The 15,143-nt window shown below is 50.1% G+C and overlaps 1 protein-coding gene across 1 annotated transcript in view; it reads right to left on the bottom strand.

The window, feature by feature from the left end:
- Nucleotides 1–14,852, bottom strand: part of OTOP1 (otopetrin 1) — a 35,297-nt gene extending 20,445 nt beyond the window's left edge. Inside the window, exons 1-2 of the mRNA XM_042934063.1 lie at nucleotides 14,456–14,852; nucleotides 4,346–4,482 (exon numbers count right to left, since the gene is read on the bottom strand). Coding sequence (XP_042789997.1) covers nucleotides 4,346–4,482; nucleotides 14,456–14,852 — 534 coding nt within the window. The remainder of the gene's footprint in view (nucleotides 1–4,345; nucleotides 4,483–14,455) is intronic.
- Between the last annotated feature and the right edge of the window lie 291 nt (nucleotides 14,853–15,143).

The following is a 15,143-nucleotide window of genomic DNA, read 5'->3' on the forward strand; positions in this document are numbered from 1 at the left end:
TCAAGTACTTAGAACGACACCCAGAGACAGTGCACTTTGAGTAAACGTGGTCCACTATCAATTCGCTCATTCGTTGGGCGCTGACTGAACACCTGTGATGTCCCCGGCGTTACATGAATTCCCAAAACGTTTTGGGCTTTCTGTCACATGCAAACACATATTGGTCACCCACTACATACCAAACACTGATGGGCACTTGATAAATTTGCCTCGTTCATGGGGCCCCTGGGTGGCTCAGTCGGTTGAGCGTCCGACTTCAGCTCAGGTCACGATCACCTTGTTCCGGAGTTCGAGCCCCACGTCCGGCTCTGTGCTGACAGCTCAGAGCCTGGAGCCTGCTTCAGATTCATTCTCTCTCTCTCTCTCTCTCTCCCTCCCCTCCCCTGCTCATGCTCTGTCTCTCTGTCTCAAAAATAAATTTAAAAAACATTTTTAAGGGGCGCCTGGGTGGCTCAGTCGGTTAAGCATCCGACTTCAGCTCAGATCACGATCTCACGGTCCGTGAGTTCGAGCCCCGCGTCGGGCTCTGTGCTGATGCTGGCTCAGAGCCTGGAGCCTGCTTCCGATTCTGTGTCTCCCTCTCTCTCTGCCCCTCCCCCATTCGTGCTCTGTCTCTCTCTGTCTCAAAAATAAATAAAAAAAATTTTTAAAAAAATTTTAAAAAACCACATTTTTAAATAATAAATAAACAATAAATTTGCCCCGTTCAATCTTCATTTTGCAAGGAAGAGCTATAAAAAAGAAAATCAGAAAACACCAAAGAAAATTCACTTACACATCCTACCTCTTCCACATTGTTTTACCGAAGACTGACTGGCCTGCTCTGAAAACACTTTCAGGGGATGGTCCTTAAAACATCTGACGTCCCAAAAAGACAGAGAGCAGTGGCTCCTGGTAAGGTGCCATTCAGCCCAACAAGAGGGAAAACGTTTGGTAAAAGGATTTATCAATGACTTCCAAGTTAGACAGCTACTTCACTGATACTTTCGTAAAGACCACATGGCAACCCCAAAAAAAGTTTATGATGTTTTAAAGTGAAACCTCGGAATAGGATATTCTGCACGTTCTCTGTAAAACTTTGACAAGAATGTGCAGGGAACTACACATTGTTATCTTCCTTCCCGGTTTTTTCAGTAACGTTAAATTACATTTTATTTGTTGAGTTTACTTTTTTAATGTTTATTTTTTGAGAGACGGAGAGAGACCGAGCACGAGCGGGGGAGGGGCAGAGAGAGAGGGGGAGACACAGAATCCGAAGCGGGCTCCAGGCTCCGAGCCGTCAGCACAGAGCCCGACGCGGGGCTGGAACTCACGGACCGCGAGATCGTGACCTGAGTCGAAGTCAGATGCCCAACCGACTGAACCCAAAATAAATGTTTTTTTTTTTTAATTACCATGTAATCCAGCAATCCCACTCCTGGGTATATAGCCACAGGAACGGAAAGCAGGGTCTCAAAAAGATATTTGCGTGCCCATGTTTACAGCAGCGTTGTTCCTAACAGCCAAAAGTAGAAGCAATCCAGTGTCCGTCAGTGGATGGAGACGGCGTGGCCCATCCATACGATGGAATGTTGCGCAGCCTTAAAGAGGAAGGAAATCCTGACCCCCGCTACGACACGGATGAGCCTTGAAGACATTAAGCTCAGTGAAACAAAGCCAATTGTCCCAAAAGGACAGACACCGTGTGATCCTACCCATCTGAGGTCCCTAAAGTAGCCAGAGTCGTAGAGACAGGAAGTAGGATAGTGGACACGGGGGGCTGGGGGAGGAGGGAATCAGTAGGTGGTGTTTAATGGGGACGGAGTTTTAATTTTGCAAGACGAAAGGGTTCTGGAGGTCGGTTGCACAACAGCGTGAATAAACTCAACACTACTGAACTGTAGCTAAGACAGCAAATGTGATGCTGTATGTAGGTTAGCACAATTTAAAAATTCCATTTTTTTTAAAATACTGTTTTTCATTCTCCAGTCATCGAGTGTAGCAATGCCAAGGGGTAAATGTCCGCTAGGTATAGGATGCTTGATGAATTGACTGATAAAATGCCCTAAATTAGGAAGAGAGAGATCTGCAACCCACCAAGTAACAGAGTGATATTTTGAAAACGCACATCTGTCCAGGTCATTCCTCTGCCTAAAGTCTTCGATGGCTCCCCATTGCCCGCAAGATATAAAGTTCAAGCTCCTAAGTGGCCATCAGCCTTGGCCAAGTGCTCACTGCAAAGTGCTTTACACACATTAGCACCTTCAATCTTCACAAAACCCCAGGAAGCAGGCGCTCGACAGATGCGAGGCCTGAGACCCAGAGAGGTTAAGTAATTTGCCGGAGCTCACCATCGCGAGTATGAGCCAGAGTCAGATCACCTGACCAGAGTCCATGCGCTTAAGCCCTCCGCTAAACCATGGCTCCGTCTATGCCGTCGCCCCAGCCCGCCTCCCCCCACAGCCCCACACACCTTCTCCCCGTCATGTGGGAAGACCACACGTCCCCCAATATCTCTGACACCCTGCTTCCATTGACACCTCTGGAGCTCTTCCTGGCAGAAACGACCTCTCACCCCAAAGCTGGTGCGCCCTCATCACTGGGTGACTTTGGTCAAAGCATTGAGCCCTGTGTTGTCATCTATATTTGTAATTTGTCCCCATCTGACTGACACCTTGGCAGGGCTCAGACCATGGTTCTTCACACATGCATTCCTAATACTGGAAATACTATTTGTTGGGTTCAGAGGGAAGGAAGGAAGGAAGGAAGGAAGGAAGGAAGGAAGGAAGGAAGGAAGGAAGGAAGAGGAAGAAGGGAAGGAAAGAAGGAAGGAAGGAAGGAAGGAAGGAGGGAGAGAGGGAGGGATGAGGAAGAAAGGAAGGAAAGAAGGAAGGAAGGAGAGAGGGAGGGAGGAGGAAGGAAGGAAGGAAGGAAGGAAGGAAGGAAGGAAGGAAGGAGAGAGGGAGGGAGAAGGAAGGAAGGAAGGAAGGAGAGAGGGAGGGAGAAGGAAGGAAGGAAGGAAGGAAGGAAGGAGAGAGGGAGGGAGGAGAAAGAAGAGAAGGAAGGAAGGAAGGAAGGAAGGAAGAAAGGAAGGAGAGAGGGAGGGAGGAGGAAGGAAGAAAGGAAGGAAGGAAGGAAGGAAGGAAGGGGCAAGGAGAGAGGGAGGGAGGAGGAAGAAGGGAAGGAAAGAAGGAAGGAAGGAAGGAAGGAAGGAAGGAAGGAAGGAAGGAGAGAGGGAGGGAGGAGGAAGGAAGGAAGGAAGGAAGGAGAGAGGGAGGGAGGAGGAAGAAGGGAAGGAAGGAAGAAAGGAAGGAAGGAAGGAAGGAAGGAAGGAGAGAGGGAGGGAGGAGGAAGAAGAGAAGGAAGGAATGAAGGAAGGAAGGAAGGAAGGAAGGAAGGAAGGAAGGAGAGAGGGAGGGAGGAGGAAGGAAGGAAGGAAGGAAGGAAGGAAGGAAGGAAGGAAGGGGGAAGGAGAGAGGGAGGAAGGTAAAGAAGGAAGTTCTTTCTGGTCTCACTAAGACTCTCCAAATTGTCACTGGTATCACCATAAGCCTCTGTCATCATGAGATTTGACTCCCCTGAAATAAGTAGCCAATAAATAAATTGTCAGTGCTTCCATGACAAAACATCAGAGATTGAGTGCCTTAAAACAACACAAATGTATTTCCCACGGTCCGAGAGGCCAGAAGTCCAAGATGAAGGTGTGGTCAGGGTTCTCCGGAGCCTCCCTCCCTGGCGTGTGGCCGGCCAGCCATCTTCCTCCACTGTCCTCACACCGTCTTCCTTCTCCGTGAGTCTGTGTCCCAACCTTCTCTTCATATAAAGACGCCAGTTCTATTGGATTAGGACACCCCCCCATGTGACCTCATTTAGCCTTAACGGGCTCCGTAAAGACCAAATCTCCAAAATACAATGTTTCAGTGACCCAGAGGAGTGACCGTCATGGCCCAGGGTTTCCTTTGCGGGGGATGACAATGTTCGAAGATTGATTATGGCGATGGTCGCCCAGCTCTGAGAATACACCAAACCACTGGCTTGTACAGCGAAATGGGTGAATTGTACAGTGTGTGAATGACAGCTCAATAAAACCCAATAACATATATGAAAATCCACTCCCGAGCCTTTTCTGGTAGCCTCAAGCTTGGCAAAATGTCCTGACTCTCCATTACAAGGGTCCCCTCATAGGATCCCCACAAAGACAGCCAAGGGGACACAGAGACCCATTTGAGAGCGGAGGCAACGGAAGGACTGAGCCTCAGAGGAGGATTACGCCTCCTCTTGCTGTCTCCCACACCTCCCGTTTCGTGTGCCCTGGGATACACTCCGCAGGAGCCGAGGCGACCTACAGAAACATCTTAGGGTTTACCTGGACCAGAGTATGTGCTGCGTGTGTGACAGGGAAGACGCCTTCAGTGGCCGATAAACATTCAGAGAATCCAACGAAGTAGCCAATTTTAAAGCATCCCAGGATGATGGTGATGACCGCGAACAATGTCATGCTACCTAAATTGGGGGGGGGGGGGCGCGGGGAGAGCACAGAAACACACGTGTAAGTGTTGACACGCACGGATGTCGTTTCAGAGTAAACGACATTAAAACCCTCACCTGCGTGGTCAAATGGTTTTTGCAAGGGTGCCAAGACCATTCAGGGAGGAAAGGGCAGTCGTTTCTACAGATGGTGCTGGGAAAGTGGATAATCCAATCATGAAAGAATGAATTTTACCCTGCCTTACACTATATACAAAAATTAACTCCAGATGAATCGAAGACTTAAACGTAAAACCTAAAACATCAAAATGAAAAAACTGTCGGGCCTCAGAGGATACTATTAACCTCCATTAAGAGTGGGAGGAAATAGGGGCACCTGGGTGGCTCGGTTGGTTAAGCACCGGACTTCAGCTCAGGTCATGATCTCACGGTTCGTGAGTTCAAGCCCCACGTTGGGCTCTGTGCTGACAGCTCGGAGCCCAGAGCCCGCTTCGGATACTGTGTCTCCCTCTCTCTCTCTCTCCCCTTCCCCCATTCACACTCTGTCTCTCTCTCAAACATAAAGAAACATTAAAAAAAATTTTAACAGCTAAGTCGATAAATTTTATGTTGTGTCATACATATTAGAATTAATTACATATATACACAGCAAGACAGTATTGTGTCCTGTTTATCATTGTTCCCACCTGATGCATATCCTGGGGTCTGATGAATGATATACATTCAACAAAGATTAGCCCAATAAACAGAAGGCCTCTAAGAGCTTTTCCCCAAAAAAGATCAGTCTAAGAGTGTCACTGTTCTCCTCAAAAAATCTGTTCTCTGATCTTAAAACCCTGCTCTCTAGAGAAAAAGATGAGGGGCATACAGGCATTCGGGAACCCTTGCACTCTCTGTGCAACTCTTCGGTAAACCTAAAACTTTTCCGAAATAGAAAGCATATTTTTAAAACTGATAGGAAGGGGGATCCATAACGGTGTCACGGAAAGGGCCTGAACTTAGGGAAAGTGAAGAAAGGAAGTATTCTTTGATGGTGTATGTGGCATGGTTTGGACCAAACAATAAACACAAAAAATATGCATAGGAAAGAAAAAAAAAAAACATGGAAAGGAATATACAAAACACATTAAAAAGAAACTTGTAACAAATGAAAATATTAGCAAGAAAAACAGAGTGGTCATGGAGACTTGATCAACGTCAAAGGTCCTAATCCTTCTTCTGGGCCAACGTTGGCCACCATTCACGCCTCCTCTCCCACGAACAGGAGGAAACTGGATCGTGTGTGACAAGCATTATAGGGAGGTCGAGAGAGAGGACGGGTCCTCACACTGAGCTATAACATTACAGCTCCAACCCAAGAAGCCTCCAGTGAAAAGTAACTCAATCGCCCAGCTCCTTTCCATTGCTCAAAGCCTTATAGAAACAACTCTAAGTCACATTTTTTTTTTTTTTAATCCTGGCAAGCTCCCAGTGAAATCAAAAGCTCAGTAAGAGCGGAGACTCAATCCCGGTGCTTTCAAAAGGTTTGACAAATGCATGGCTCGTTTTGATTACAGGGGAAATAGCGAGAGGAGGTGAGGCAGCCTGGCTGGTGTGGCAAGGACACAGGCTGCAGCCCTGGGGACCTGCTCGTTGGCTCCGGCTGTGCCCCCGGTGGCATGCATGAATTCAGATGAGTCACTTCCCTGCTCCTAGCCTTGGTTTTCCCATCTAGAAAACGAGACCAGTCTCCAGCACTGGTTCTCCAACTTGAACATGCATCAGAATCACCTGGAAGGCTTGTTAAACCGCAGATTGCAGGGCTCCACCCCCAGAGTTTCTGCTTCAGTAGGTTTGGGGAGGGGGGGGTCCAAATTTGCATCTCTAACAAGCTCCCCGGTGGGGCTGGCACTGTTGATCTGGGACCCCACCTTGAGAACCACTGGTCTAGAACACCCCTGTCACTGATATTTCAAGAGTTACGATAAATACATCATCTGCCTTCTCATAGTGTTAAAAATCCTTCCTTTATCCATTTATTTATACAACAAATATTTGGGGGACGCCTACTATGCATCAGGCATTTTGCCAGGGGCTCAAAGGCAAACAAACAAGATTGCTGGGGAATCAACAAATACACATGTGTAATATTGGATAAATTGGGCTGTGCACAAAATGTAGAGGTGCACGCTGGCACCAGACTTCTCATCTGCAGAAATCGGTGGGAGAGTAGCTAGAGTCAACTTTAGGGAAAGGACTGCAACGTAAGAACCCTACCTCCAGCCAGCATGTCACCTGCTTGTCAGGGCACAAGACAGAAAGAGATTTGAGGGTATGCAAAATGCAATTCATTCAACAACTCTTTGTTCCAGGGATGGTCCAGCCACTGTCCCAAGCCCTGGAGACATAAAAAGAGTGATAAAATAAAGTGCCTGCCCTCAGCGAGTTTAACATTCTAGTGGGGGAGACAGAGAATGAGCAAATAAGTAATAAACATAGAAGAAGTGTCAGGAAGTGCAAAGTGTGTGAGGAAGAGTAAAGCGGGAAGACAATTAAAGTTGATGAAGGTCAGAAAGAACTCTCTCAGAAGGTGCTGGCTGAACAGAGAACAGAGGTGGGGGGGGAGTCATCCACATAACTCGCTGTTTAGCCAAACAGCCTGTGAACCGGGGGAGAGTCCTCATAATTGGGAGAGACAAAGAGGAGAGGGAACAATGGCAAGCAAAACATGTAGCAACAGATTGGAGAAGATGATGGATGTATAATCGAAGGAAGAGGGGGAGGGTGAAAATGGATGGATGGAAGGATGGATGGATGGATGGATGGATGGATGGAGGATGAATAGTCTAGTAGACAGATAAATAAAGTAATAGGAAAGAAAAACAGGATAGTAGAAGTTAAACGCAAATGGATGAAGATACACCAACTGGAAATGTGTGATTTACATGGTCTATAAAAGCTTTGTGATGCAGAATAAGGTTGGGACAGACTGTGTGGGGAACAGACACAGAAAACCTTTCAAAGATCTCATGGAAAAGAGATAGAGACCAGGTGAAAACAGGGGCATAGAAAGAAACAAATGGATTCCACAGATCTCCTCTCATTGGAGCAGAGGCAGCAATGTGCCTTCCTGGGGGAAATGTTAAGGGGTTTTCTGGATAAGAATGGAGTAAAATGCATCTGGTTGTGAGAACAGGAAAGGAAAGATAGCCATTCATTGAATAGAAAGACACAATAAAATGTTCAGGTGCTCCAGGGTTCCTTGGTGGCTCCGTCCGAGGAACGTGGGACTCTTGATCTCGGGGTTGTGGGTTCGAGCCCCACATTGGGTGCAGACATTACTTAAAAATAAGATCTTTAGGGGCGCCTGGGTGGCTCAGTCAGTTGAGCGTCCGACTTCAGCTCAGGTCATGATCTCACAGTTCGTGAGTTCGAGCCCTGCATCGGGCTCTGTGCTGACAGCTCAGAGCCCGGATGGAGCCTGCTTCAGATTCTGTGTCTCCCTCTCTCTCTGCCCTTCCCCTGCTCACACTCTGTCTCTCTCTCTCTCTCAAAAATAAATAAAGATTTTTTTAAATAATAAAATAAAATCTTTAGAAAAAAATGTTCAAGTGCTCCAAAAAGCAAACGTATGCAAAAGGAAAATGAAACAACATGTAAAAGAAACCATAATGGTCGCAAAGAAAACTGGGAACAATAAAGTCAAGCATATAAATCCTTACACTAAATGGGTACAGGGAATGATCTGAATCTCCCATTAATTTAGTCAGCAAGGATGGGAATATTGGATTAAAAGCAAAACCTAACTGTTTTATGAATCACGCTATTCACTGAGTAGCAAGGGCAGAAAATCAAGGTGTGGACAAAGAGACCATGCCAATGAAGAGAAAGCGGGAAGAGCCATATGGATACCAGACCACATGGAATTCAAGTTAAATGTAGTAAACAGGATGAAGAATCCCTTCATGTTTGTCATCACGCATGAAAAAAAGGCATAATGTATGAGAAAGATATACTAGTCCCTTGTGTGCCAAATAAAATAGATTTCCCTATTTATAGTATATGTAACTGCTACTTTAAAGAGATCAAATGGAAGATTCCAGAACTAGACTGATCTGGTAGGAGGAAACGTAAGGAAGGACACAGAAGAATTAAGGCACACAATCAGTGAACTTGGATTTACAGCCTCCCTTTGCACACCTCAAGAAGAGAATATATGATTTTGGATGCCGCTAGAATATCATCAGCAAAAATCGACTCGCCTGCGAGAAGACAGTGGGCTGTAGTGGTCAGAGCCTTGGCCTCAAATCCTGTTCCCCATCAGTTATTAGTTGATGACTTTCAGTAATTACTTAACTTCTCTATGCCTCAGTTTCCTCATCTGTAAAACGTGATAATAAATGATTGGCTTTCTCTTAGGGATGTAGAGGAGATTAAACGAGTCATTACATGAAAAGTACCTAGCACAGCGCCCCACACGTAGGAAATTCTACAAATGGATGCTGTCATCATTCTTATCATCAATCACAAAGAAAAACAATGAATTCGAACCAATTAGAAGTTTCCCAGCCACGTCACTTGAGAATAATCCTAAAAGGTCTCGTGTTGGCAGAGGGGAGAACCCTCCTCAGTGGTAGGCACCCAAATACTCCCTAGGAGTCTGGAACCTTGAACTGTAGGGTCTTAGAGGTAGAAGGCCCCATAAAGTCAGTCTATATCCCCGTCTCATGCAAGAATGCTTCCAGTGCATTATGACTAGCGGCCAACTGGTCTCCCATCGGCACATGCCCAGGGCTGGGGGGCTCACCGTCTCTCAACGCACACCCTTCCATCACCAGCTGGGGCTCATATTAGAATGTTCTTCCCTATGCTGAACTGCAGTCAGCCTCCTAGAACTGTCATCCTCTTCCTTGGAGATTGTGTCATCATTCACTCACTCACTCATTCATTCATTCACCCATCCGTTCACTTGGCGATTCAGTAAATCCAAACTGGCACTTGCTACGTGCCAGGCACTGTGCCAGGAGCTCAGGCTATAATGGGGGGCACATGCAGACAGGGGCTCTGCCTCCAAGAGCCCACGATCTGGTGAGATCGACACACCGAATAACACAATCTCCTACTTGATTTGCGTCAAGAAGGAAATAGAGGACCCTATGAGACCAGACCACCTGGGGGTCCACACCTGGTCTGAAGGTATCAGGAAAGGCTTCCCTAAAGAAGTAACTCTGCTTTCCGGGAGCTGAAGGATGGTCTGGGGCTGACGGGAGTGAGGTTGTCGCCTCCTCTCCCTTCTGGACTCGACACCCTTTCGTCCCTCCTGGGGCCACCCTTCTGCAGGTGCCCGTGTGATGGTCAGAGGGGGACAAGGCATTCCACGTGCAGTCTGACTTCCTTTCCAATCAACGCCAAACTGGCACCAGCCTTTTGGGCACCCCATTATCTTGCTGATGCTGAAATCCTGACATTATGTTTATAGTTTTTTATTAGACAAAAAAAAAATCTCATCCAAAAAATAATATGTAAGAAAATGCATGCAGTTAGGCAAGAGTCTGTCGTAGTGACCCCAGGCTGGGTCTTGGGGACCCACCGCTCTCCTTCCCAAGGGAATTGTTCAAACCCCCCACCCCCGACATGTTGTTCTGCTCCAGAAATTTGCCGGGTGTCACTGTCATGCTCAGTTTGCTATATTCTGTGTATTCTTTTATCATTTTAAAATGATTTTTAATGTTTTTTCCCAGACTCCAGCAAAAACAAAAGACCTTCTTCTGGGGATCCTTCCCTAAATCCCTAAACCCTCACCCCTGCCCCCAGCTGTCTTCTGCCTCCCTTCACGCATCCCCTGCACCTACACACTATAATGCTGAATCATTTATTTCGTAAGACATTTCTCTTACGATGTGCCAGAGGCTCCTAAGCATTTTATACGTACTAACTCACGGAGTCTCATAATACGTGGTATCATCGTCCCCATTTTACAGATGAGGAAACTGAGGCAGAAGTAAAGCTACATGCCCAGAGAAGGGGCACGCTCTTAGCCTCTGCTGCCCCCTTGTTGTCCGCACCCCTCTGTGCAGGGCCACGTCCGAAGGTCCCGCCAGCCCCAGAGCCCAGCCAATTCTGGGAGCTCAGTCCAGGCCGTCGAACAAAACCAGACCAACAGTTCTGTCCAAGCACTACGAAAATTTCCAGGCTGTACACTTGGCTCCCTTCTCTGTTGCTCCCCACAAGTTCCCGGGAGCCTCGAGGAAGAAGACAGAAAGCAAACAGGAAGTAGACTTTTGCCTTCTCTGACACCTGTTAGTATTAGGCCATCTGCCCGGAAGCAAGGAGTCTGTCCCTCTTCACCTTCTCACTGTTAAACATTCCCAGTGATGGGGAGCTCCATTGTTGCATCTCTGCGTTCTGTGCCTCCGCCCCTCCCCTGGTGGCTCCCCTCCGCTGCTCCCTGCCGCCATCCCCCATGGCACCTGCCCCTCTTCTCGCACACACTGGGACCTGCTTACTCACAAGTGGGGACAGCCTGTTTCCCAAACCCATCACCATGTTCCTGACCTTTAACTCGACAGCCGGTACAGCCACCACCCCTGAGCTGGTCTGACATAAGCAGCTCACCTCTGCCCCTTCACTTCCAGGCCCTTAAGGGACGACGAGCACGGTGCTGGGAGCAGTCCATTTCCGGGGGCAGCATGCTGGACAGAGATGTAATGTATCATACACATGGGTGGGTCTCATTTTAAGAAAAAAAGTATTGGGGCGCCTGGGTGGCCCAGTCGGTTAAGCGGCCGACTTCGGCTCAGGTCATGATCTCGCGGTCCGTGAGTTTGAGCCCCACGTCAGGCTCTGTGCTGACAGCTCAGAGCCTGGAGCCTGTTTCGGATTCTGTGTCTCCTTCTCTCTCTGACCCTCCCCCATTCATGCTCTGTCTCTCTCTGTCCCAAAAATAAATAAACGTTAAAAAAAAAAATCTGAAAAAAAAAAAAAGAAAAAAGGTATTATGCAAAAATATGATCTTAGAAAAGGAGTACATTTGGGGATGATTACTCACAAGCATTACAAAAAAGAGAATCGCTGGGACGTATAATCGAGACAATGCTTCTAACGTGCCTGCATTCTGAACTCACTCAATAAACACAGCTTCATTTCTTATTGTCATTGTTCCCATAATTGTGTGTTGATGACGCTTCTCGGGACTTGAGACAGAACAGTAACAACAAAATCCTACCACTGGTAAGTAAACCACTACAGTCTTTTATGGAACTAGAAACAACTAGGATGTTAATTACATCGTAGTAATTAACAGCCTGAAACAGCTATTCACTGAGTGTGCATATCAATGTACCCACTGGGCTGGCACGAGATAGCCAGGCTGCTGTCATTCCTTCCAGAAAAAAAACAATCTCATTACTTAGCAAACAGAGGAGCTGGATTAATAGCCCCTCATTTCTGCTAAATATTTTAATACATCAGTATTATCTGTTCCAAAGGAAATTTTCACTTTCTCATGCTCAGTAGGTGAAGCAGAACGTTTTCTGCTCAAAGAAATGCCTCACAGCCCATACCAAGACCCAAAAACTTTCTCTGAAAACATCAGTGCCCCGAATTTCACAGGCTGGTTCTTTCTCAGAGCCCCGGATGTCTAGGACTGTCACAGAAGCCAGGGCAGAGCTGAGTCAAACCTGTCCTTCCAGCTACGATTCCAAGGAAAACCCCAGGGCTGGCTGGGGCTGACGCATCTCCCATGGCCTCCCCATGTTCTTTCGGGACAGTTAGCCTCTTGCTTTTTGATGAACCGCAGCCCGTTCACAGGGATCACAGTGTTTTGCAAACTGCGTTCAGCTCTTCCCCGAGAAACAACTGGGAGTCTCATTTCCCTCATGAGGAAACAGGGACTCAGAAGGTGAAGGTAGCAGAGCTGGGACACAGAGCCAAGCCTTCCAGAACGACACCATGACCATTAACCACACTCCTCACTTGAATGGTTATGGTATCGTGTTTGTCTCAACGGCCGCCATTTATTGAACACCTGCTATGTGCTCTCTCTATATTTGCCACTACTGGGTGTCTAATAGACATCTGAAAAGTAACGTGTCCGTAAGAGGAAACGGTGTCACCCTCACCCCTGTTCCTCCCTCTGTCTCCCTAATCTTGGGAAACGGCACCACCATTCAGCCACTGACTGAGATCACAAGGCTTTGAGTCTTTCTGGGAAGAGAGAGAGACAGGAGGGAGAGGGAAAGAGGAAGGGCAGGGGAGGGAACGGTGGTAGAAGGAAGGGGCAAGGAGGGAGGGAAGAGGAAGGGAAGAGGTGAGGGAGGGTCAAAGAAAGGAACCTTCCACCACAGGAAAGCCCAGGTGGAAAGCCTACGTGTGTAATCTCTTTTAGCCTGTGTAAATCAGTGTCCTCAAAATAACATTTCATTTCCATTTGTTTGTTTGTTTGATTCAGACACCGGAAAAGGCACGGGATTCCCCGCCATTCAGAGTCACAAAATCATGAGCCTCCCTCAAACAACCGTTTGCAGAACAGGAATTCGGGCCCAGCCTGGAACTGGGTCCATTTTTCCAAAGGCAGGATGAACTAGCCGCAGGCCCTGAGGCTACAAAGCCTGAAATCCCACCCGGTAACATGGCTCTTATCCAGCCAGACCTAATACGAGGTGGAAACCGAAACGGAGCAAAACAGGTGCACACAGAGAAAGCCACGGTGGCCAGTGGGAGTTGGGAGCAGTTCCCGGCAGGGCGGGCGGAGACGATGGCACTGGGGCCAGACCTCGGAAGGGAGGTGGGTGGGAAGGAGAGGGGAGGTGTGCTGGGCACGCAGCCTGAACCCAGCCAGCAGTCACTGGTCCCCCCAAGTGTGTGATTCCTGCTCCCCGCCTGCGGAAACGGGCAGGGTGGGCAGATTATGGAACGTGCCCAAGGTCACGCAAGGACAAGGAAAAGCCACGCTCTCTCGGGCAGATTTAAAGTCAGACCGGACGAGCGGTCACGTAGAGATGTGTGATGTGTGTGGTCCCCGCGCAGTGACACGTACCCAGCCTCTCCGGGGAAGGTTTCGCAGGGACTGTCTCCAAGGCGGACTCCCCACTGCCTCCTCCCTTTGACTGCACCCCATCGAGCTCCCTCTCAAGGGTCGAAGCTCCTGGAGGAGGGGAACCTTCCTATCTTGATGATGTTTCAGTCACCGCGGCCTGACTACCTGGCAAGTGTATTACCCTCCGCGGCCCCAATGCTTGGCCGCTTAGCCACGATTCCATTTGCCCCAGCTGCACACTCTTAGCGTCTCCTCCACGCCAGACCCGGAGGTGGCTCTAGGACTAAGACGTGAGCCTCACAGAGCTCCCCCAGGGTGGTGGGGACGGGGGGGAGGGGGGGGGTGGGGGTGGGTGGACAGAGATATCAAGAACAGGTCTCCCCAGGGCATGGTGAGGGGTGGGGGCGTGTGGTCAGACCACAAAGAGCAGGGGAAATCAGAAAAGCACCACTAGAGGGGACGGAGTGAGGCCTGAGCCCTGTTCTGCAAGGCAAGGCAGGCGGAAGGCACTGAGGGAGGCGGGAACAGAATATGCAAAGGCATGGAGACCTGAAACACCGTAATGGGAACTAAGAGCCTCTCGGGGCCCTGAACCGAGGGCAAAGGAGGGGATAAAACCAGAGCGCACTGCGGGGGGCTGATCTCAGCAGGCCGTGAATGCCAGGACGGGGAGTGCGGCCTCCCTCGTGGCTGCAGGAATTTCAGCCGAGGAGAGACGTGAGCGGGCTCGTGTAGCTGCGGCTCTCAGGACGGGATGTGTGCCGAGAGCCTGACGGCAGAGAGAGAGGAGGCTGCTACAACAGCCCGGGCGTAACAAAGAAAAAGAGAGAAGGCAGGGAGGCGTGGGGGGAAGCCCGAAACGCGGCGGGGGAAGACAGAGCAGAGGGAAGTCGGGGGAAAGGGCGCCGCCGAGCGGCTGGCGGGCGAGCCGGCGGGCTGCGCGCCGCACCTGCCGGCGGCCGGGAGACTCACCGCGGAGCCAGCGCGCGCCGGCGTGCGTGTCCTTGGGGCGGAGGAGGCGGCGGTGCGCGGCGCTGCGGCCCACGTACCACAGCATCCAGAGCAGCTGCAGCAGCATGAGCGCCGTGAGGACGCACAGCAGGTCGCTCTTGCCCACGCCCGAGGCGTGCACGGCCCAGGCCAGCAGGAGCAGCAGCCCCGCCGCGAACACGATCAGCCCGTACTGGCTGCTCAGCGCCTCGGCCAGCTTCTGCGGGACGCTGGCGCGGAGCGCGCCCCGCCGAGGGGCCGGGGACTCCCGCGGGGCCGCGAGCTGGGGCGAAGGGCCGGCCGCGGGCCCCGACGGCACCCTGTCCGGGGCGCTCCCGGCCGCCTGGGGAGAGGCAGGCGCCCCCTGGCCCCCGGGCATCACGGAGTGACCCGCCCGGAGTCTGGTTCCGGGAGCGGCTGCGGGCCCGGGGCCCCACCGGCTGTCCCCACCCCCGCCCTTGCCCTGACGCTCTCTGCCGACCAGTCCCCCTCTCCCGATCGCCCTGCGACACCTGCTCTCCTCGCTTCTTCCCCTCTGCCCTCCCTCGGTCAAGGTGCACAGCCCGGTCCGCTCGCCGCCGCCGCCCCCCACCCGCTGACCCCGGGCTGACCCCGGCTGCCTCTTCGCGCTCCTGAAAGCGCACTGCCCACCTCCCGGGACTCCCCAAAG

The sequence above is a fragment of the Panthera leo genome, chromosome B1 (assembly GCF_018350215.1).
Source record: "Panthera leo isolate Ple1 chromosome B1, P.leo_Ple1_pat1.1, whole genome shotgun sequence".
NCBI lineage: Eukaryota > Metazoa > Chordata > Mammalia > Carnivora > Felidae > Panthera > Panthera leo.